The sequence below is a fragment of the Anopheles stephensi genome, chromosome 2, assembly GCF_013141755.1.
Source record: "Anopheles stephensi strain Indian chromosome 2, UCI_ANSTEP_V1.0, whole genome shotgun sequence".
Lineage (NCBI taxonomy): Eukaryota > Metazoa > Arthropoda > Insecta > Diptera > Culicidae > Anopheles > Anopheles stephensi.
Genome location: NC_050202.1, coordinates 9,926,717 through 9,952,033, shown reverse-complemented (window position 1 = coordinate 9,952,033; position 25,317 = coordinate 9,926,717). Strand labels below are relative to the sequence as shown.

Here is a 25,317-nt window from a genome sequence, read left to right as displayed (position 1 = left end):
CGGGTAAGATTAAGTCACAGAAATGGCAGGCCGAGACCTCTCGAGGTTGTAGTGCCAAGAAAGAAGAAGAAGATGATTTATATATTTTTGTCATAGTTTTACGGTTCAACATCATATTTTCGATTTTTATGTTTGTATTAACTTTTTATTAAAAGTATAACTTATATATCCTATTTCATTTATTTATTTATGTATTTTTTTATTTTAATATTTATTTATTTTAATTTTTGTATTTGAACTTTTATATTTATTTTTTGATTAACAGTAATGACTTGACAAAAACTTCTTATTCTAGTTCTGATTTTTCACATCCCGGACACACCATTTTAATTCTCATTTTTATTTATTTTTTTATTTCATTTTTTATATAGTGTTATTATTGATTTATACATTTGTTTGTTTCTTTACCCTTTTGTATTAAACTATTTTTTAATTGGTTTATTTTTTATTATGCTGTACCTTTGTGGATTTTTTGTCTGTTTTTTTTCCTAGTATTATTTATTTTCTTACTAATTCATTTATCTATGGGCTTTTTGTATTTACTCCGTTAATTCTATTTCTTTTCTATTTTATTTTCATAATATTTTATTATTTTTTGTTTACAATTTTTTCTATTAGAAATTGGGCAAACATATCTGCACCGCACTGTCCTTTTTTCTAGTCACACGCAGTCACACTCATACTCACATGAGCATGTCGGTGGGTGAGAGTGTTTGAACCGGGTCACGGTATCGAAAAAATAGGCATAGACCGACCCCGTACCGTTAAATCCCCGTTTCGAAATGCAGGAAATCACCGTACGACCCTGTTTTGCACCCAACGAGGGTCCCTTGTACCTCACTCCTGGAATAGGATGAAATAGCTACGAAAATTTGGAAGCATATTTCGGTATGTCCTGCCATGATGAAGGTGGTGCTATTTATGGGAAGAAGGCCTTACAAAAATGCAGTTTGACAGCAGCAATGCAGGTCAACATGAGTGAAGCGCCAAAAAAAATGCTTGTCACCCTGAGGACAGTATTGAGTGCCGAAAATCATGTCGATATTTCATTGTGGTTGCGAGTGCACTGGACCTGTCTCTATGTCCATCAGCAATGGCCCTGGATTTTAGTTGGAAGGTGATCCAGGACCCTATCGGCAGTGACCACTTGCCGATAGAAATTTCCTACATCAAGGGAGGATGTCCAGTAGAAGGAATCCCCGTTAAATGTGACTTAACGAGGAACATCGACTGGACGAGATACGGCGAATTAATAGCCGCTTCGCTTTCACTTGACTTGGAAGATTTGTCTCCTGTCAAGGAGTACGAAAAACTTGTTTCAATCATAAACAAGTGCGCCCTTGAGGCCCAAACAAGGCGCTCCCACCAAGCAAGGACATTTAAAAAACCTCCCACTCCTTGGTGGGACAAGGATTGCCAAGCGGCTTTCACCAAGAAGCGTGAGGCATTTAAAGCCTTCCGGGACACGGGCTCGAGGTCTTTATATGAAAAATATAAAGGACTGGAGAGAACGTGCAAAAACCTGTTGAAGGCGAAGAAAAAGGGTTATTGGCGTAGATACGTCAATAATCTAGACCCTGCCACTTCACTTAATTCGCTTTGGAGAATGGCTAGAAGGATGCGAAACAGCAACAACATCAATGAGAGCGAAAGCTTTTCTGGCGAGTGGCTGTATGAATTTGCCCACAAGCTTTGTCCCGATTTCGTTCCTGCGCAAAGCTTTACACAACATGCGCCTGGTAGTGACCCTAGGATGGATTCACCGTTCTCAATGGTAGAGCTGTCACTTGCTCTCCTATCAAGCAAAAATTCCTCCCCAGGTCTGGATCAGATTGGTAGCAAATTGCTTCAAAATCTGCCCGACATAGGGAGGAAACGTCTGTTAAGCATCTTTAACAATATGTTGGAGGTCAACAGCGTTCCGCAAGAGTGGAGAGAAGTGAAAGTTGTCACTATCTTGAAGCCTGGCAAACCGCCATCAAGACACGATTCGTATCGGCCAATATCGTTACTGTCGTGTCTGAGGAAACTCCTTGAAAGGATGATTCTTTTTCGGTTAGAAGAATGGTTGGAATCAAACAACCTTCTCTCGAATACCCAGTTTGGTTTTCGTAAAGCCAGGGGTACTAATGACTGCTTAGCCCTTCTGGTAACAGAAATAGAGCTTGCTCGTGCGCGCAAGCAAAACATGGGATCTATTTTCCTGGATATACAGGGGGCATTTGACTCAGTATCACCATACAAGCTGAGTCAAAAATTAGAAAATGTGGGGCTGGGTCCAAAGTTGAACAACTTTCTGTTCAACCTTTTGTCGGAGAAAGCTATGTATTTCAACAATGGTCATGTTCAGCTAAAGCGGACCAGTTTCCATGGACTAGCACAAGGGTCCTGCTTGAGCCCCCTGCTATATAACTTCTATGTCAGTGAAATAGATTCTTGCCTAGCTCCGAACTGCAGCATTAGACAATTAGCAGACGACGGCGTAATATCTTTTGCAAGCAGGGACGCCGCCGAAATACAACTGGCTTTACAAACCACTTTGGACAACCTTGCCGAGTGGTCTGAAAACCTTGGTATCAAGTTCTCTGCAAAGAAAACTGAGATGGTAGTCTTTTCTCCTTTCAGCGACACGCCGAAAAACAGGGAGAAAAGACTATTTGACCCGAAAATTGATGTCTTTTTGTACGGTGAAAAGATATCAACTACCGACAATTTTCGATACCTTGGTGTTTGGTTCAATTCAAGGCTGAACTGGAGTACACACATCACCCATCTGGTGCAAAAATGCAGTAAAAGAATCAACTTTCTAAGGACAGTCACAGGATTCTGGTGGGGAGCACATCCATCAGACGTCCTGCGACTGTATAAGACAACGGTACTATCCGTGTTGGAATATGGCAGCATATGCTTCCATTGGGCATCCAACACGCATATCCTCAAACTGGAGAGGCTACAGTATCGTTGTCTTAGACTCGCACTAGGGAGCATGAAATCAACACACAACATGTCCCTAGAAGTGATGACCGGAGTGATGCCGCTGAAACTACGTTTTGAAATGCTGTCGCTTCGCCTTCTAGTCCGTTCTTCAGTATCAAATCCCTTGATCGAAGAAAATTTTAAAGCGCTTCTAGAGACAGGTTCTAAGAGCAAGATCTTGAAAATCTACGAAGATTTTGTTGCCCTACAAGTGCATCCTAGCGCTCCACAGGCATTAAACCGTGCTGCCCTTCCTGAGACCTACAGTTCCCTTTTAACAACAGATTCCTCGTTGCACGAGGAAATTAAGACCATACCGAATGATCTTCGCCCGATGGTAGTTCCGGGCATTTTCAGGGATAAGTATGGTCATTTAGACCAAAGAAGCCAGTATTATACTGATGGATCATCCTCTAAGGAAGGCACCGGCTTCGGCGTTTTTAGTGAGTCCGCCGAAGCATTTTTCAAATTGCGGGAGCCGTGTAGTGTCTACACCGCAGAACTAGCCGCAATCTTGTACGCACTATTGATTATAGCAGCGAGACCTTCGGATCAGTACTTCATCTTTACAGATAGCCTTAGCGCTATTGAAGCACTAAGATCCCCGAAGGCTGTTAAGAGCCAGGATTTCCTTGTCATTAAAATCATAGAATTGCTTGGCTCCATGTTCGACAAGGCGTTCAGGATTTCGCTAATTTGGGTACCTTCTCATTATGGAATTCCCGGCAACGAGAAGGCAGACTCACTGGCCAAAACAGGCGTCCAACAAGGCGCATTTTACGACCGTCCGATCTCGGCCCGAGAGTTTCTTCGCCTACCACAGCAACTTTTCCTGTCTCGCTGGCAGAGCATGTGGGAGGCGGATGATCTCGGGCGATTCCTTTTCTCGATCTCTCCGCAAGTGTCCCTGCGGCCTTGGTTCGGTGGGCTCTCTGTAGACCGGGCATTCATACGCATGATGTCTCGACTTATGTCGAATCATTTCGCGTTGAATGCTCATCTTCAGCGTATAACTCTGGCTCAGACGAAGGTGTGTGGCTGCGGTGACGGATTTCACGATGTGGATCACCTTCTGTGGTCCTGCGTGGAGTTTGAAACCGCAAGACCCTCCTTGTTGAGCGCAGTCGAGAGCATCGGCAGACGACCGGGTATAGAAATAAGAGAAGTGTTGGCAACTAGGGACCTCGCCTACATGAGGCTCGTCTACCGATTCGCCAGAGACAACGGTCTTATCCTTTGATTCCACATCCCTATTATCCTTCCAATCCACATCCGCCACTCCTTTTGTTATATGTTGTGTTGTCTTTGTGGTAAGTGTTTTATGTAGTGCAACGGGTATTGCGTTGACCGGGCTGTATAATTCGAGGGCGATGTCCATACTGCCGTAAAAGGAGGCAGGCTTTTTCGTCTGTAGCAGTGTGCTGCAAGTTAGCCCAGCTTTGATACGGCGGGTCCACCTGTGTTGGTGCTGGGCTCGGGAGTGGTCGGCGGGTACAGCCTCGTAAACAGTGGAGTCACTCCAGCTGTTGCGAGATGGAATCCGCCGATCGCTTTTGAGTCCGATGCTGACTTGGTCGATCATAGGCTGTGTCATGGCTGGGCTACTTGGAGAACATTGCACGCAGAAAAATTCATGTTTGTACTGTCCAAATAACTGTGCTTGTTTGTTTCAGTCCAGACCCACATCACACACTTCAATAGTCAACCGGAGCGAACCAACCCCCATCGAAGCCATAGCCACAGCAATAGAACCGGACCAAAAAAAACTTACAACACACACACATACCCTCACAATAGAAATGGACAGCAACCACCCATTTTCCCTGCACAACCGAGCATGCCCGGGATATGGCAAATACCTAGGAGGAAATGCCTAGTTAATTTTGTTAATTGTTTTTTATGCGTGAATATAATTCACAGTCACCACATGCGGTGGTGACAATACGGCATCGGACCGTAATACTCAATAAATAAATAAATAAATAAATAAATTTCATTGTGGTTCCTTAAAGTATTAAATTTTAAATATTTCCTGTTATGCTTTGGTGTGCATTTTTGTTGTGGCCCGGAGGTTCCTTACGTCGCTATGGAGATTGCACTCGGTTCGAAAATTACAGGGTGAAGGCCACGATGTCTGTGTGAGTGTGAGTATCTGTGCCTGAGCGTCGAAAGCCCCTGAACTTGGCCGATATGTGCTAAATAAGAAATAGGAAATGGATTTGGTATTGATTTTTCCAGAACATACAGCAAAAGAGTATCCTTAATCGATTAAAAAATAGGATGTAATAAGATAGTTCCACCAAATAACCCATAGTGGCGTAAGCTAATTAAAACATTCAATCGTAAACTTAAAATGAGCAACATTGCTGGTAACCGATGATAAGGGAAAAAAAACGGGTTGGTTGGCCACAATCCTGTGGGTTTTTCTCGCAAAGAAGCTCTGCGCACGCCACCAACCAACGGCACACGCCCGGAATGTCATCGCGTGCCGTTGCTCAATTTTGTGGCCAGCAAAAAGGCCAAAGGATTCTCCCCGCTACGGGACAGTTTTCGCGGTGAAGCAGACTAGAATGGCAGCAAAAAGGGGAGAAGTTAAGTTAATTGTGAAATAGTTTCTGGGGTGTGTGTGTGTGTGTGTGGTGGAGGACGGTTTTTACGGCCAGTAGTTAGTTTTGCGATGCATATGGCGGCATGGCGGCTGGCAGAGAATAGTTTAATCGTCCGGAGCGCTGTCGAACAATGCGCGATGATATAATGTCGTTTCGGAAGTTTTTACAGGTGGGTTTTACAATTTTTTAATCTAATTTGTAACTAAGAAAATTCTAATATTCTGTATAAATATTTTATCCGACTTTTGAGGATAGTTTTTGGATTTTTTTGAATGCTTTTTTATATTACATTTGAATAAATATTTTGAATGCTTTAGAAATTTATGTGAGAATTAACAAATTTTACTCGGCATCTCCAAGGTTTTGTACACTTTTTCAAATATTTTGATTAGATTTTTGATAAATTTCCAGATATTTTACCTTTTATAGCATTTTTGTCAAACAACTGTTTTCTTTTCATAATATAACAACTTGATGTGATAGATAATAATATTGCTCTAATAAGTTAATAAGAATAGAATTACAATTATTTTTAATAATTTTTAAGCATATTTTGAAACACCCTTTCAATACTTTTTTCGTTTTAAAAAAAAAACTTTAAGACATATTACAAAATATTGGAGAAATCTCAAGAAAAAACTGGGACCGAAGCTATATAAATTACCATGAATCGTCAAATAACTATTTGCCATTGAAATTGGCTCTTTTATATCACAATCTAGTGTAACCTTCCGAAAGAAAAAAAAAATAAATAGAAAGAAAAAAATAATTTTATTACGAGATTTATTCGAACTAAACTTGCCCACTGTGCGTAGTGAGCGAGTGAGCTGGAGGTATCCGTCGCTTCTACTCATAAGCGCAATGCTACTACGATCTTTGTCTTTGAATTGTATTCCCGAATTAGTAGTGTTGCTGTCTTTTCGGTGGATGCTACACCGATGTCGAGAGAGTGTGATAAGCGGCTAGCGAACCGTGCTACCTGCTCCGGTGCATGATCTCCTGTTAATCGAGAGAAAGGACGAGGACGGTACTGAGCGCGCTGGGATATTGCGTCCTCTTCCACGCGTCTTGTACGCATGTAGAAAGAGATAAACGATGATACTACACGCACCATCTGTCTCTGTCGCACACTATCAATCACCATAGATCGCTTACAAATGATAGAACTGTGTGGTAGTATTTAGTACAGTTTGTCGCATAACTATAAGTACTATTATTTTTATTTTGCTTAAACAAAAAAAAATAATCGTGTAATAGAATAAATGTATTTTATAAAATAAAATGCAATATCGGAATATTAATGCACGCTTTAAAGCTTTTAAGTATATGCAATATGATGACAACACGTTTTGGGATGTAAGTATGCTACTGAACAAATCCGAAATGAACGGTATTTTCTTTGAAATGTGAACAACATGAGGCGAAACTATGTCATATTTATGCTTAATGCCTTCCAGAAAGCTTCTTTTAACTATTCATTTAAATTGGATTGAAAATAAAATAAAGAAAAAAATGGGATTTTGCATTTCTTTTCTATAATGAAGTGAAAATAGCATAAAGTTGGTAATATACGAGTTTTCTAAAAGAAAGAAAAATATGGAAAAAAACAAAAGAAATGCTCTTACACTTATGCTATGCACTGTACGATCTGCTATCACGATCGCTGATAACGTGCGAAAAAGGGACAGTTCTATGCTTCGGGTGCCAGGCAGCGGTGGAACCGGATTTTGTACATACCTCCTCAAATGCATGCTCTCTTGGTATTAAAATCGGTGAAACTGGTCGTTTTTGGAGGATTTCGAGCATCCCAGGCGATGGGAATTTTTCGGTGCTACCTCCTGCGATGAATGCTCTCCTGGTGTACGAATCGGAGCGACCGATAATTTTTGGAGTAAAATGGAGCGAGAGAGGGAGAAAATTTGAACCAGGCGCGCGCGGCGCGTTTTGGATGGGAACAGCGTTACCTCTTTCGATGGATGCTCTCCTGGTAGTCGAAATGATGAAACTGGTCGTTTTCAGGCAGGATTTTTTCGCAACCGAGCTCGGCGAAAGATTTCGAGGAACGGACAGAAAGACGAAACGAACGCAATATTTTCCAACGGTTGTCACAAACGAACTGCCTCGGGGTTTGAGCACATTTTTAAGGCGATTTTGTAGCAGAATGAACGAATTGTTTAATTGAGTGTACAAATATTTTGTTTGAATTTTAACAACCTCTTTCAGCATCTTGCGCTTGCGTTGCGTCGACAAGAAATGGAGCTCTTACTATTTCGCTGTCCGATTATTTTTGAAACAATGTTTTTGTTTTACTTACCGTACAGTACTACTAAACTACTACGAAATTCTTCCACATCAGTTGTGTCATCAATACTTATGCATAAAGTTAAGTTAAAATAAAACAAAACTCAATCATGAAAACCATTTTGCGTATTGATAGCTCAGTATATCCTCTTCAAAATTCTTTATTTATTTTCTCTTAATTCTATAAAACAACTTTTAGTAAGTATTCGACCTCTTTTTGATAGAATTTTTTTAACTACACGCAAATAAAATTAAATACAAAACGGCTGCGGTTAATTTCAAATTAAACGGCAACGTATGCAGCCAACGATATCACGTACGCAGCCAGTTGTCTTTCTCTATCGCACAACGCAGCCTCTGTTGCAAGAGACAAAGTAGGCGGAGCTATACAATACCATATGAAAAAACGCGAAATGAACGTAAACATTTCGTGAATTTAAGCCATTTTACGATAAATTCTTCGTAATTTGAGAACTTAAATTGTATTATTTCTTTCAAATGTTCATTTAATCTTTATTTCCAGTACATTTAAATCACAAATGCGTGTTAAAAATAAATTTTAAAATAACATCCTTTTTAACAACAATCAACAAACGTTCCTTCTTATACTAAAGAAATTATTATTCAATTGCTCCGTGTCCTGCCTGTCTGAGGAATATTTCTATAAAATTCCCATCGGAAAGACCGAACCTCGCCAGAGATATGGGCAAACGGTACAGAGCCCGAAAGAAGAGAAAAAGGTGTGAAATGTCAATAAACAATAAATCAATAAAAACTACACAAACAATCAGCATTCCAGGCTCAATCTTTTGCCCGTAGCAGAACGCATCAGATCTCACGGCGGCGCAACCGTGGCGGGAAAGTTTCAGTTGTTCGGGCCCGTTTGCTTTCGGTGCTCCTTTGCATTGGTCCTGGCGCATGGTAATTATGTGGAAATCCGCACCGGAATGACCCAGCGCGCTCGGTCCTCGGTGGTGCTTCCTGCTGTCGGTCGATCGCAGGTAGAGGAGGTGGTGGGCGAGTGATGCGAGAAGGAAAGAAAGAAAAAAAAGGCCCGATCCGGGAAAAGCCGGCGCTTCCTGTGTCAATAGAGGCATTACATTACATATGCAAAAATCGTTTCATCTATCCTTCCGCGTCTGACGAGACCGCTCCAAGAGACGCAGTGTCTGAGTCGTCAATCGTTGTAAAGAGTGTGCAGGATCATGGCGAGCGTAACAGTTCCAGGAAATTTTGTGCCACTTCCTGCAGGACAAGCATTCCTGACCTTCGTCGGTCTGTCCCCGGTGGGATAACCCCGACCTATGGGTAGCGGGTCTTACGTTTTCCCCAGGGGGCGCGGTGCTACGAATTTTCCATATTTATCTCACACGCTCTTATCCAACCGTTGATAGGGTGGTTACGGCCGTGTGCGGTGAGGCGTTGTTGCGAAAGCCAATCACATATGGTGTTCTGTAAGTAGCGAAAATATACCAAAAAAAGCTTTAACAAAATTCAATAACAAAAAAATACTCTTAAAAAATATTTGCAAAAAAATCAAAGAACATACAGGGTGGCTCGTTTGAGTATAAAAAATATCTCATATTTTTAAGGAAAAGATTACATTGATTTGTACTGAACAGTAAGTGTAAGTAAATGTATTTGTATGAAATATAAGGATATAAATATTATCAATTACCGGCAACTAATAAAAAATATTTTCAAAATTTAGAAAAAGCTCAGTTTATTAAAAAAAAATAAATGCGAGATACCACTCGTTGAAAGCTATATTATTGACGACTTTTATTGAGGCTGGATTACTGATAAAATGCAAATACGTAGCTCTGAGGGCTATGAAAGATGGATTAATAGAGGATATGTATTATCTTCCTCCGGATCGGAGCACAATTTGCCTCCAGACCACCTCTTCGCAACGCAGGACAGAATATATACCTAGGGATTAAGTTAAAGAAAGTCTTGTAATGTTTAATTTTTTAAAATGAATTAAAGGGTATCGTATAACAATTTTGGAGATATTTTACTTAGGTAAATTGAACATTAAAGCTTATGATTTGGCATGAAGAAGAAGGGTATTCAAGAGCATCGCACATACGAAATTCCTAGAGAAATTCCACGCAATGAGCTTTCTAACATATTGAAACACATTTTAAACGTATTGTGGCCATTTATCAAACTACATGTTTCATTGAAAAAATCTAAAAAAATCCAATAAGTCAACAATTAGCTGGGCCACCCTGTATCACAAACTAACAATTAAAACATATTTTTAAAATAGAATAGGTTCTACTTACATCTCTACGAAGCATATCTCATCGGTTTAGACGAAAAAAGTGAACGATCACCAATTTTCACACGATAGTACCGGGATGAAATCTTCACTCTGCAAGCCTCTCTTCGTGTAGTGCTTGATGTGGTACGGGTTGATATGAGTCAAACCAAGCAAGCAATGCTAAATCAAGAGTGTCCTTAGATACCTCCACTGCCTGAAGAAGGAGGAGAAGAAAAGGAGAAGACGAAAACATGATTAAATTTTTTGCATAAAACATTCCACAAGAATAAACAAAAACTCTTTTTTAATACATGAGAGAACCGTAAACATAATACTATAGCCAAAACAAAAGTTCGCCATTAAAACCGTTACAAATTCAAAATTCACTCCCCGCCGCTGGTCACAATGCGCATCATCCTGAACGTGCCACTCAGCGAACATCCTCCCCCTTTTATCACCCGGTTCGCGGTCGCCAAAAACAAAACCAAGAGAAACGAAAGGTGTGAACGAAAGATTGTCTCCTGCGAAGAAGAAGTTCGTCCCAAAACCCATTGCCAAAGACGATGCTCGTTTACTCCACAATGCACAGTACAGTGATGCCGATTCTCACACTTTACTCTCTCTCTCTCAGAAAAACGAGAAAAAAGAGCGAGAGAGAAAACGCATCCTCAAGCGATCGGGTTTTCCACGCTTTCCGTGTGAACCTACTCATTCCTTGGTGCGCGAGAAACGATCCGCACACGATGATCGTGGCAGACGATCGAGAGCACCGTGTCGTCTCTGGTGGCAGTTAGTTGGCAGCAGTTCACGAACGCGTGTGGATGTGACGGTCTTGCTTCTGGTGACTTTCGTGACTGTCTAGACACTATTGATCACATACTCACTCACCTGGGAACCTGGAGGAGTTGGTTGGTTGGTTGGTTGGTTGGTTGGTGGTGATGAAGTGAAGGCCCCCCCGATACGCAAAAGGTCTGAAAGAAGACGCAAATAGTAATAGTACGCACGATTAGTGGTTGTGTGTGATTGAGTGAAAGTTAATTGCTTAAATTGGGGGTGTTTTTTTTTTGTTGGTGTTGGTCTGTGTATGGAACGATCGTACTTGAGTGATCTTGCGGCTTGCGGTGATTGTGTGTCTAGCGGACTGTGTATGTGGCACTAAGTTTGGTGCGTGGTAAGCTATGTCCGGTGTACGATCGTCAGGTTCGCCTATGCTCATACTGGATATTAGTGGGGCCGGTCCCACCGGCGGTCCTGCAACCAACTCGTCGGCGTACCCCATGAAGAAGCCCACACACACTACGGTGGCTTCGGTGAAGCTGGAACAGGAACGGTACGGTGACGATGGTGATAAGCAAGATCACCTGAATGGGACGTATCAGCAGCACCAGCAGCAGCAGCACCAGCTTCACGTTCGTCCCTTACCCGAGCTACACCCGATCCACCAGGGACAGCATCATCGGGAGCCCGAAACGCAACCGGTGCATCAGAATCCCGACTTTGGCGTACTGATGGGACAACCGACGGTGAGTGTAGCGCCGGCCACTTCCCAACCTGCGTACGTGTACCAGAGCAGTACAGGCGAGATGAACCCAAGCGGTCGCATTCCCTTCCCCGCACTACAATGCTACGGTGTCCAGGGGGCGTTGGATGCGCAACCACAGCCACCCATACTGGAGTCCCTTCCATCGATCCTGGCCACGTACTCCTCATCCTGCGAGAGTGCCAAGAAGCGCCGGATGCTGGATGCGGACTACGATTACGAGTTCGATCAAAGCTCGCTAAGCCCGGATGGATATCAGCCCGAGAAACGAATACGGTACGATGGGAACTACGGCGGTTGGGCTTACACTCCGATGACGCCAGCGGGCCAGGAGTACAGCCACACGGCTAATGGCGCCAACGGACCGATTTCGTACGGTGGTCCCGAACTGGTAATGGCACGCGGTAATGGCCCACTCCCGGTCGCATCCATGAACGGGCTGGATGATGAGTCATCCTCCAACGGTTCCTGCCACATAAATCCCTGCCACTGTGCACCATCTCCCGGGAAAACGATGATGTGTGCCGCGGACAACAATGGAGCGGGGTATGAATCGTCCGGCGTCGTCTATTACTATCACCCGGTCCACGATCAGGAGCAAATGCCACCGAACTCGCATCAACTGCCACCGATCGATTCAACACCAACGCACAGCCCCATCGGAGCGGACAGTTCCCTGTCGGTGTGTTCCAGCTCACCCGTAAAGCTGGACGAATCGAGCTGTTCCGTCGGCAAGTATGGGCAGGAGCGTGTGCAACCAACAACGGTTGCGATGCTGGAACCTTCCAGCGGGCAATCGGGATTATCTCCCACCAGCACTACCGGGCCGGGTCAGCAGGGAAACGGTGCGATTGAAGCGCCAACACAGAGCAAAAACGCCGCCACATTCGGAGCGGGACGCAAAGCACGGTCCGCGCGGGTTCGGAAACGGGTGCTGAAGGAGTCGGTTAGCTTCCAGGAGGTGCAAAACCAGCGGGTGATTGCAAACGTGCGCGAACGGCAACGGACGCAGAGCTTGAACGAGGCGTTTGCATCGCTGCGCAAAATCATTCCGACCCTGCCGAGTGACAAGCTGAGCAAGATACAGACGCTGCGACTAGCCTCAAGGTGAGTTTTTTATGGCGTAACTAACTGTCAGACGGAAGCTGGGACAATTTTAGTATTATATTCTTCGAACCAAAACATCGGTGAGGTCATACTTGTTACTGTAATTAATGACCTGTTATCTTGATGCTCCTGTATCCAAGATGTCCTCAAGAAAGAGTTTGAGGACCTGGATACTCCTCTCATATGGGCCTACTGGAAACAGTAAAGATGATAATCACCTAAGATCAAAACTCTTTCCAGAGCTATCCACAGTAGAGGCAAGCAAATTCAGTTCATCTTCGACTGTATCTCAACTGTCAAAGCTCATCTCCACATCTCTAACATCTCAGCAGTTCAACTCATAAGTGATCTAAACAGTTCCAGCTCAATAGATAGCTCGATTGGATGCATTTTACGTTATTCAATCGAGATCCTTTCGAGCTGTTCTACAATGAACCTAGTTTTGAAGGGAAGAAGTAGGTGCTTTCGTTCCCGATAGGGTCGTTTAACTCCCAAACTCTCTTTCGGTGGATCTACATTTATAGGTCCTACCGGACGCGGATTAGGCTTGTCTCCTATATACCATCAATGCCTTTCTTTACTTGACTCTGGCGATGATTCGGTACAAAAATCGCTTATTTTGTCCTGTAAGACTTAAGGAGCTGTCACTGAAGGTGTTTTGGCAGGGTATATACTTAAATCTCACAGGAGTGTCGTTAGTGTTTCTGGTTAATTTTTTCCCAAATTATGTTCAACTTTTACGACATCTTATTTACACATCACAAACAAATCTCAATATCAGCTCAGCTAATTGACTTCGGGCAATATTACAACGGTCTCAGGTGTTAGTTAGAGTTAGTGGCGGATCAACCTAGGAGCAGAAAGAGTGGCCGCTCGGAGTCTCATCGGTTAGGGGGGCTTCGTCGGCGAGGGAAATCCTGTTATTATCTTCTAATATCACAATAGACTGCCATTCCGCACGGGGCCTCCAAATATCTTGACCTACCACTGGTTAGAGCGTATCTCCTCAGAACAATCACAGATAGGGTAAGGATCGGGGTATGATAGAGACGACGGCTATGTTTCAGGTTTAAATTATTATTAACTTTTTATTTGATTGAACATATTTTATTAGCTGGTTTTACTTGTAAATTCGTTATTGATTTTGAGACAGTTGGATATCCATTCTATGTTCATAGACCCAGCAAATAATGTTTGGAGCAAGGTTTTGTATTTGCTGATATTAGTCAGTTTGAACAGAGAGAAAACTTATGAATGCCAGCCCAAAGTGATGTTGATAAATGGGATTTATCAGTGTTTTACTATGTGCGAAATACTGTAAATCTATCAAGTCACTTGGCGCAATCAAGTCAAGGAAGCTATTATTGGCTTCCAGCCCAAGATTGTCTCCAGGTTTAATCTTGCTAGTGCCAAAAGAAGACTATTCTTCTACAGCATTCTGTTTAAGAATATTTTTGAATGCAACCCAAATTTTCCCATCTACAAAGCGTTATTATTTACGAGGAAAGTTACACTTATATTACACTTGTTCCCTACCCCACCTACCGGTGTGGTCCAACTCTTTCCCTCCCTTTCCTTCCCCTTACCACAAGTGTTTCGAAAATCGATGAAAAATGATCACTTTTATGATCATTAATAATTTTCCATCTTTGGCGAGCTCTCATTTGTAACTCATCCCTCACGGCGGGGTGAGCATGTTCATACAGTTTTTCGGGAGGGTGTTAAATTAATGGCAAAACGCAACGACTCTAAGCGCAAAGCGACTGCTTCTGTATGAACGCGACAGAAAATCTTCCAAGCGTGGGGAAAAAGAATGGAAAGCGAGTGTTAGGTGGAAAACCCCCTCCCCGAAAGTATCCGGCTGTTGGGCGCGAGAAAAAATAAATAGTCTTCCACTGCCTCGTCACGCTGTCACAAAAGAAGAGGGAAAAAAGCCAGATCGCGAGATCCAAAATGAGCTCGGAATAATGATCAATGGATTTTTATCGTGCGAATGACATGCAGATGGCGATGCCATGCCATGTCTTTTTTGTTTGAAAAAGGTTTTTTTATCACGATTATTTTTCAATAGAATAGAATCGATCGAATCGTACACAGTCGCATGCGACTGTGATTTACAGCGATCCGTTTCGAACGAAATTAGTTTACAAAAAAAATCATATTTTTAAATAAATTCTATCGACCTCTCGACGCACAGCTGCCCGTGTTTGTAGCTATAATCGTAGTGAATAGAAATGGAATTAGTGAATGATTTATACCACGCAACCGCACCGCGACGACGGAAGCGTAAGTTTGTGAACGATTTATGAACATCTTGCCGAACAAACGACGTTCGCCTTACGTACAGTGCGCTCCGCTGCTGGGCAATGGGAATGTGCTCGTGTATAGTGTTGCGTGTGTGTGTGTGTTTGTGTGTGTCAAAGCGCCATTTGAAACCATATCAAAGCAGCAGCACAAGTCTGCTGCAAAAGTCATCGATTTCAGATTCGATTAGTGTCAAAAACGGGGCCACCGAGATCAGTCGCCAGACGACAGACGGTGGAGACGCCTGGTAGGTTGTACAAAAAAAAGGGCCGGCGAGAGAATGTTTAAAATTTTCATTATGAAACAAACTTTAAATTTTTGATTTTTGGCCTTTTTAACGTTCGTCCATTAAGACCATTTTTGCACTCCAGCAGCATAAGAAAAAGAAAGAGCATTGCCCAAATGAGGGCAAACGAAAAACGAAACAGAACGCGCCTGTTTTCTCTGTTTGAAGCGCCAGTGATGGTGGCGTCTTTTTTTGTTTTGTTCATCTCACTCAGCCTCTTGTTGGCTTCTGAGTTGACACACACAGACACACAATGCCGCCAATGTATGCCGAGTGTGTGTGTTTGGCTTTTGCGCGTGACAGACAAGTGGGACATAAATTAAAAACGAAGATCCGTCCCGTAGGTGACACTACGAGTGGATGGATGAATGAAAGCAAGCAATAGTGAAGTGAGCGTGTGTTGGAGATATTTGTTGAAATTTGAAACACCAAAGAAAACGGAACCGCAAAATAGAAAAAAGAAAACGCAACGACACAAAAGAGTGAGCATGAAACTTAAGTCCTCAAACTACTTTCGAGCAAAGAAGACGGATCTCTTTTGCTGGTCTTTGTCGAGAAGGCATTATGAGCGTAAGCTGGATAGGATCAAACAACCTAGCCACTGGTTAATGCTGGCTGCAGGGGGTACGTACTGGTCTTTCGTTTTTTTTTAATTTTTGGTTTAATGACTTGCAAGTGGAATGAATTATTACTTCATCCTTTCGGATGCTGTGCGCTTGTTTAATTTCATGCTAAAAGTTGCGATTCACCGTCGCCATTAGCTTGATGTTTAACGTCTACGCATATTAATAGTTTTTGCAAGAAATTTCTACTTTAATTTATGAGGCTGGGGGTTGGGTTTTGTTTGAATAATGAATTTTCGTTAATAAATTGAAGGTCTTTTGTTTGAGAATATGATGAGGTCTTTTGTTTGAGAAGCATGATGAACCTTGTAAGCTAGCAAGCTACATTGGAGCGTTTAGCTAGCCATACGCTCTTTCGCGTTAAAGCGCACCATTTTACGGCACTCTTCCAAAAATTCTTACTTCTAAAGCCTCGAAGACCTCCCCTTATTGCTTGATCGGACTTTCTGCTGTTTTACAAGTCACATCCGCCGTGACTCTCCTCGTCAACTAAGGCTGGAAGTACCATCCTCCATCGACAGTATCGCAGTATCTATTCACGCCCTCAACAGTATTGAGCTAATGAGCTAGATCAACGAGGATTATCTGTGAGCCTTTCGTGTTATACTCCTGACGGCTTTAATGAAGCTGGGATTAGTGAGCTATACCTCTGATAGCTAGGCTACGAATCTTTTACTGGTTTGGTTTTTGATTGATCTGTTATTTGGTTTAAATAACACTGAAATATGCATAGCTGGATAATACTTTCGATGCTGTGGAGTTGGTGAGGCAGTACAGCAGCCTGACGTAGATTTAACTTAATACTTTGCCAATAAAAACCCAGCTTAAGTTACAACAGCTCATCGTTAAACGCAATGCGCTTAGCCATCAATACTCTCAGCCTAAGAACCACTTGACATAAGCTTCAACACTTCAACTACGAGCCTGTTCCATTCTAACCCTAAGATAGATAATTGTGACATGATCAGCAACATGAATCGATCGCTTGTAGCTTCAAGTGGGTGAACAGGTTTTCGATCGACACAATATCCAACGCACCAACCAAACCTATCAAGTTGCGACCATAATCGTAGACAAAGGCACACTTTTCGAAGGGTGCTTGGAGCAGCGCGGGTTTACATGACAGCAAGACACAAAAATGCGTCACCGTTCGAGCGCATATATCGCCTCGTGTGAGCGTGTTCGATATGCCGAAACCGGCACATGTGCACGCGGAACTTTGGTGGGAAAATCGGCCCGTTCCCGCGCTTTGATGAGCGATGATGTCATGAAAAACACAAAAAAGGGCAGGACTCTCTCTCCCCCCCCCCCCGCCCCGAACTCACCACCCGGCTCCCGTTTGTACCCTCGTCTTCCAGGAAATTACGTCGAACAAAGAGCAAACATAAACAGCAAGCATAACGGAACCGGGGTGGAATGTTCCGATCCGGGAGAGATGCCGTTGTTGTTGCTGTGGCTCCGGCGATCCCCCCCCCCCCCCCCAACTCTTAAACGATTCGCGTTCCACCATTCGCGCCTGGATGGAGATGGGGGGCTGAAGGTTTTCATGCGTGTTCGCTTAGGTTCGTAGTATGCGCGTCCTCCCCATTTCAGGGGGAATGAATGAGTTACGCCATCTTAATCCGTGAAGTTTGAAGTACATATACGAACGGTGCCGGACACGAATGCGATACACGAAACATGTGTGGAGTTGCTGCCCTACCGTGAAGTAGAGTTTGATCATGATGATCACGTCATTTGAAACATTTATTGACCAATAACTTAGATGGCTCAAATTTATGCTCTTAATGCATGTCTTTATTGCGAACCAAAAAAAGACAATTAAATCTCGAAAGTCTACCATTCCTATGCAATGCTTTGAGTTATCTCTCGTTTCACTACTCTTCTCGTTCGCATTTCGTATCCTTAATCCTTCTTCTTGCGCACGTGTGAGAAAGGGTTTTTTTTTAAACCACAACGATTAACAGGGAAAATACACCCATAAACTCTACCAGACCAGACCAGTGCGTGAGAAATTATGTTGCAGTTTTGCATTACTTCTCACCATGCGATGTACAAGAAATGGGACAGGATTGAACGATACAAGCATTCTTCATGTCCTCTCCGCTTTGGGGGACGCAAACGCACCGAGATGATGATTGACGGACGGACGAAGCAGTGAGAGCACCCGGCCTGGGTGCTGAATGCCTCGCTGGCAGTTAATTAACATCACATTTTATGGTAACCTCGAAAGGAAAGCGAACCAGTCGAAAGGAAGAATGCTACAGCGCAGCAGAAATAAAGTATAGCCGCTTATGCAAACATTCGTACTATGCGTGCGTGTGTGTGTGTGTGTACATGTTGGCAAAATAACCTTGTCTCTTTGCATCGATCGGAAAGTGGTTTTAGAGCCTGAGCGATATGTTTTTGTACTTCTTTTTATTCCTCTGTGTTTGCCTGTCTTCTTTATGCATTTTTTCAACCTGTAAGGAAAGCTTTGTTTTCTTTTTTATGCACTTCTTGGCGGGTAGAAAATAAGTTAGAGTTTTTATTACTATTTACGACACTTTTTTATATTTTACCATCCTTGGTTTGTTTCTTTTCTATGTTCACACTCAGTTTTTCACATTTCCATTATTTACTGTTTTTTATATGTTTCTTTTTTTCTTTTCGATTTTCGTTCGATCTTTGCGTAAAATTTTATTATTGTTAGTATTTTTACATATTTTTTGTGTTATCACTATGTTATTAATTTTTTTTCATAGCTGCAAGCCCTGTGCTGTTTTTTTTTATTCATAAAGAACGGCCTGGCCCTGTGCTGGTATGTTTTTGTATAATTTTTTGTTTGTTTTATTGTTATTATGTTATTTTTCTTCTGTGATTCATAGTATTGTTCGGGGTCTGTTAAAATTCCACGACGTACGAGGTTTTTTGGAGAGCAATGAACAATAGGCAGAAGATTTAAGTCATTTTTGGAATGGTTAAGATTATTAAATTATTGACTATTGGGGCGGTCCGGTGCAATAACGGCGCCGGTCTTCACACGGCAGTACTGGGATTCAAATCCTATTAAGACGGCCTTCCCTTACGTAGAGCAGGCCGAAGCCTCTCGAGGTTTTAGGGCCTAGAAAGAAGAAGATTACTGAAGCACTACTCATAGCTTAGGATGAGAATCACGAGGCACACCTTGAAACCAACCATTCGAAATTATAGAGTCTAATAAAAAGAATATAAAAATTTGAACAAATTTAAATTTAAAATTTAAAATTCATGAAAAAATTGCTTCTAGCATCATCACCTTCCCTTTATCATTTCCGTAAAAACAGCACTAAATCTGACAAGTCTTATTTCATATTGAACATATCATTTACAATGATTCGTTAAGAACAAAAAAAGAACACTTGTTCAAACAGAGCATGACATCATACCCTCCAATTCCGCTCCATTTTCTTTCTTTTTCCACCCACTTTTGGAGTCTGTGCGCGTTTCTTCCTCTCCTATTCTGAACTGAAATAATTAGACAAATAAAAGCTGCGCTTTGTATCGTTCACCGAACCTGTCATCACTCGAGCCCGACACGTTGATGCCTGCGTGTCCCTAGCGTGTAGCGCGTGATTCGTGCCACCGTCCAATGTGTGTCAAGGGGACCTAAGACATTCCGGAGCACACTGCTTATGAGTGCGACGCTAGGCAACGTTCTACCGTTCGGTTTGCAGTCAAAAGCCGTGGAAATCATAACGAGCAAATCCAGCAGCGTAACGCGTGATCGCCTCCTAAAACGATCAGCTCCGCCGGTAGGGAGATGGAGAAGTTTAGTATCGGTTCGGTTCCGACCGCTCAAGTGGCCGATAAAGTCAAACGATGTGAGGAAAAGTGTGAGCATCGGTGGAAATTTATCACCTTCCGACACACCGAATAGAAGAAACAAAAAAACCGTTCCTTTTACGTTAGGGTGAGGAGTTCCGATTTTCGTTAAGAAACCATACCTGTCCTTTGTCGGCTTTCTGTCGCTTGTCTTAGGTTAAGAGGACTTCCCCAGAAGGTTGATCCTCGTCGATCATTTTCACAAGGGAGATTCAACCGGTCCGGAGGAGGCGTCTTCCATGGGAGACAAACGGCGCGGATGATTTCCGCGGGAAAATTCGAATCAAGCGTGGAATGAGTTTTCGTTTTTTTTTCGTTCGTTTGCTTCTATTCCAGCAAACGGTCGGCAGTTCGGCCCAGTGCTGCCGCGGCAGAAAAACAAGTGTCAAAAACGAGACAACTCTCCGCTGGGACCGACGCGCAGAGGCACAGGCAGGCGGAAACATCTGCAGCTGGCGCGGACGCAGGCCCGAGAACGATCAGCGTGATGATTGATCGCTTTACACACCACGGCTATTGGAGAGGGTGAAACACGATGAACGGTTTTTAATTGACTTTTTCGGGAAGTAGTTTGTCCCGGGCATAGGACCACCATTTTTCACAGCGCTTTTGGGGCGGCATTTGTTTCCGCTTTGTTCGGTCGAGCAGTGGTCGAGAGAAATTATGCGTTTTAATTAGCTTTTGATCGGTTTATTTGGTTTTCCTGGGGGGTTGGAAAAACTAAGTGGAGACGAACGGGCAGATCGATCGGGCACGGTCATGCGTGGAATTTATTGTTTCTAGAAGGTAGTAGAATTGATGAATGGAATAATGAGCCGCTCGGTTTGTTTATTATTGTAGGAGAAAATTTAATTTTCCTTCTTACTATGAGCAGGCGAAACCCCGGTTAACAGAGAGTGTATTTGCTTTGCTAGTCGTTTTGTAGTCCGAGTAAATGATCGTTCTCGTCGGCAGTAGTCGTACGCCATCGAGCAGACACCGATGCCTGATGGTAACCGACTTTAATGGCATAGTTTGGCTGGTTGCTCGCTTTGGGGGCTGCACCATTTCCGGAAGCTGTTAAAAGTGTCTCTTTATGGGGTGCAATAAATTTCGTGTGTTTCGTTGTCGCCGTCGCCGCAGTGACTTTGTCCAGCTTTGTCCGCGCGCGGGAAATGGCACGCGAGATCGCGACAGAGACATTAACCCGACGGGTAATTTTGAGTGGCAAAATGACAGCAAATGAGGAGTTGGCTTGGAAGCGTGATGAGTCATCTTGATCGAGACTATGTGTGTGTGTGGAATGTTATCTAGATGCTAGAATGCTAGAGTACATTTCATACAATAGGAGGATCCGTTTAGGACTTTTTGGAGGTTGAACTAACTTTCTTTAAAATGTACATATCTATAGACTTACAGCAATAAGGAACAATCAGTTATTCCTCACAAAGCCTTAAAATCAGTTTGGATAAAGCTATAATAAAAGGAGGTCCTCTGCTTCAAGCTTGTTGAACATCTTCAGTTAACCGAAACTGAAGGACATTGAAAAGATCAATGATGTTCGGTGAAGTCTTTGCCGAGCTCAGTGATATCCAGTAACGAACGCAATATTACTGCAAGTTCTGAAGGATAGGAACGCAAATTCTGAAGAAAAGAACAGCAGAGAGGACTCCTCTTGGGGAACTTCGTGTTGGTGATATATTTGATGACAACATTCTCGACTAATAGTTTCCGGACTGCCCGATACGTTTCGCCACTTCGCTCAGACATTAATGTTCTCAACTTAAGGCAAAATACCGCTCATCCTGTCTAGGAATCACTTGAACAGTTTTGGTGAAGTCACCAGGGTCTTAGATAACCTCAGATTTTTTTTAAAGTAATTGAATTGAAATATACCTGGACCGAGTCTTTATTAGACCACCATTCCAGAAGAGAGCAATTATATAACAGCTCCTATTGGATATTATTGGAGTTCGTGAAGCACCTCAAGATCTCCATTTTATTCATTCGACGTTGGTTTAATGTGTCAAAGAGGCAACTCTCCACAACGGAGTAGATGCTTAAAACTATTGAAGTTGCTTACGTCTTCTGCGAAGCTGCATTAAAGTCAGCTTGTTCTTCTGAAACATTTAGCATTAAAAACTTCCCCAAAATCCGAATCCAGCGCTGTAAACAGTAAAGCAACCTTTACTTCCCAAAACTTCCCGAAATATTTATTTTTCCAAACAAAAAACCCATCCTTCGAGGAAACCCACATCAAAATCCCGGCCCCGACGAAAAAACCCCCATCCAATCGCTCATCGAACTTCCCCGACCCGGTTATACCCAAGGGTTCCGAGTTCATTAACCATTAACCGTCGAGCACCGTTCGGGTGTCCAAAGAAGGCTGCACAACAAGTAACAGGATTCTGGTGGGAAATCCTGTTATCCTGCCACAGTTCATACCTGTACATCGGTACAAAAATGGCCCCTTTGATTGCGCACTACCCGACATGTAATTTCCCGCCCGGCCCTTCGTACCCCTTGCGATAGGCGTTCGATGGGCGTCTGTTTGTTTGTTTGTTTACTTTACGGTTTATCTGCCACCTGATGTTTAACGTTGGTCCTGTTCGATCTTTCCGTCCGACAGGTACATCGACTTCCTGTACCGGGTGCTGTCCAACAACGAGATGCCGGCGATGCGCGAAGAGCACAAAAACATGGCCGTTTCAGGTGGTAACCTACAGTTCAGCGGCAGCGGTATACTGGCGCACGAGAAGCTAAGCTATCTGTTCAGTGTTTGGCGCATGGAAGGTGACTGGAGCAACGGGTCGTCCGGTGGGGAGGGGATCGGTGAGGTGGGTGAAACCGCGAATGCCGGGGGCAAGGAATGACTAGGCGGACGGTTCCGGTTTCGATGAAGCCGGAACAGACGCGGAGGTGACGATTTTTTTTGGCGAAGGAGCGTGTGCCATTTCATAGCGGTAAGGATAAACGTTAAACGTTTTGGGGTTTGGGGTTTCCCAAGCAAAAAAGGTTTCCCCACAGTTAGGTTGGCTTTCCACAAAGAAAAGTATTAAACATTAAACATTAAGAAAGGATGGAAGCTAGTTAAGGTTATTGTATAACATTTTTCCAACAGCTGTAGGAGGCAGCACAAACGCAGTATGTGCATGTAACGCGTAACGGCTAGTTTCCAAAGAGCATTATGTACGTTTGGTCTTTTATTTTCATCACCCTTGTTTCCGGTTTTATAATACCAAAAAATGAGGACAAAAGCAAAGTAGAACAAATTACTTTGGTGAACAAAAATCCAAAACTGTATCAAAATCCCGCGAAGTACGAACGCACACTACATTTCCATACGTTTAAGAGGCCCAGTTAAGGGATTTAACATTAAGCAAAAGCTTCTTTCACTGAGAAGCAAACGAATTGTTTTATTGCAAAGGAAAACAAAAATCTAAATTATGCAACGGTAGTGTAAGGATCCTGCGTTAGCATACAATACAGTCTCGTCGATTGAGATGTATTAGTTATGATTGATGCTTAAAGAGGATGTGCTAAGTAAAGTTAGACCGATCAGCCACCGTTTGCATCGAATTCAAACAGTGAAGCTGAGTCGTGGCCGTTAGCAGCTTAAGCTTGAATAGGTTTCGAGTACGAGTTTCTTAATCGTTCTGCTTAGCTATCAAGTTTCGTTTACTTCTCTGTTCTCTACTCTGTACAGTTTAGTGGTAAGCCTTTCATCTTTTTTAAAATGTTCTACTTTCCATTTAAGAGTTTTGTTTTTAATTATTTCCATGTTATGTTTTTTTTTATTTTCTCTTTAAATTGAGCTAATAAGAGCAAAGAAGATAAGTAAATGAAAACATAAAAAGTTTTTTTTTGAAATAAAACCTAAAATTCCACAATAAATGTTAAGTAAGCTTCCGATCGAAGCAAAAATAGTTGATAAGAATAACGACAAACAAGCAGGAATACAAAATTGTATGGAAAGAAAAGGGAGAGAACAATAAAATATAGGATTGAAAAATTAAAAAAAAAAGAAACGTGCTTGTAATGTTTTTCAGGCGTTTTTGACCTTGGAGGCCTTAGAAAAGCGAGCGGAGATGATCGGTTACAAGCGAAGCAATAATTGAAAATATCCGAAATTAAACTCACCGTGAACGGTTAAGTCAACCCCGCCCCCCCCCCCCCCCTTCCATACAGCGGTTCTCCCCATTACTAATTCGAGAAAATGAACCGAAGAAAAAAAATCCGTTCTCGAACGAATCAACACAATAATTGTGAAAAATCGACGCCCGACAGCGTGCACGTATCCGCTGTTAAGACGAAGGCGTCGTACGCCCGCTTTTTTGGGGTTGCTTTGTGGATTTATTATTATTATTTTGGCAGGAGAAACCAACCTAAAAAAAAAAAGGGGGAAAACGGAAATCTCGCCTCATCCATGGTGCGGGAAGCGAAAATGGGTTGACTTCGTTTACTGCCACCAGCACTGAGAGAACGCGTCCGTACATTGGACGGCAACCCGCCCCCTAAATGACGCATCCATCAGCAGTGAAAACATCATATTTTGGCTAATGGATTGAAGGAGACTGTTGCTTTTTTGGTCGCATTTAAAAAGGTGAAGTTTTGAGGTGAAGAAAAGAAAATAAAGCTCGCCGTCAAACCTGGCCAATCGGTAAGCCATTTTAAATGTTTTCCTAAACACAATCATGGCCGTTTTATATGAAACCAATCGAGAACGTACAAGCGAAATGGAATGATACCGTAAGGAAACGAAAAAAAAGGTAAGTTAAAGAGCATAAAGAAAAACAGGAGAAAGAAAAAAAAACTGGAAAACAAAGAAAACATATCAAAAATGGCTGCACCAAAACCAAACCCGAAAAGGTAAAAGGCAAAGGAAGATAAAGCAGAAAAACCAGAGCAAGACAATCAGCAAGACCGTTTCTTTTCTTTCCGAGGCGTTTCTTTTGACTTGAGGTCAACATTTTAAGGGCGAATATGCCTTTGCATTCTCGGAAGGCAACGGCGTGGTTGCTTCGGTCGGGAAGGCGCACCCCTTAAAAAGGACCTGTAAAGGGCAGGCAGGCAAGACAGGCAGACCGAGACAGGCATTTCCTTTAATGTTCGGGTGTTTTCTTTTGCTGCATCGTTCTTCGTTCTCAATACAGTTCGTTTGATGGTGTTTCTTGTTCGTTAAGCTTCCGATGTCGGAAGATTCATATTTTGTTCATGTTGAAAATTAATTTTCATTTTTTTGATCTTTTCAATTATAACTTTCAGTTTATAATTCTTATTTTCATTTTTTATTTTTAAATTAAAATAAATTCAAAAATTATCATAAGTATAGATCCTTTAACACTATGTTCGCCAACCGAACCCTTTCAACGGATTGTACCGCTTTTTTTCGTTCATCACTGTATCCAGTGCGTCCTCCGCTCGTGTGACCTTAGTGTGGTACCATTTTTAAATAAATCATTCATGCGCATTGTTAGCCC

The 25,317-nt window shown here is 42.6% G+C and overlaps 1 protein-coding gene and 1 long non-coding RNA gene across 2 annotated transcripts; one reads left to right on the top strand and one right to left on the bottom strand.

The window, feature by feature from the left end:
- Positions 1–8,371: 8,371 nt before the first annotated feature.
- On the bottom strand, positions 8,372–11,146 carry LOC118503856. The gene is made up of 3 exons (XR_004905223.1): positions 11,044–11,146; positions 10,178–10,369; positions 8,372–9,338 (listed from the first exon to the last, which is right to left on the bottom strand). It is a non-coding gene; the product is annotated as an uncharacterized LOC118503856 (long non-coding RNA).
- LOC118503853 lies at positions 10,886–23,849 on the top strand. The gene is made up of 2 exons (XM_036037567.1): positions 10,886–12,802; positions 22,467–23,849. The coding sequence occupies exons 1-2, from the start codon at positions 11,334–11,336 to the stop codon at positions 22,708–22,710; spliced, it is 1,713 nt and encodes a 570-aa protein (XP_035893460.1). The 5' UTR covers positions 10,886–11,333; the 3' UTR covers positions 22,711–23,849.
- The last annotated feature ends 1,468 nt before the right edge of the window (positions 23,850–25,317 follow it).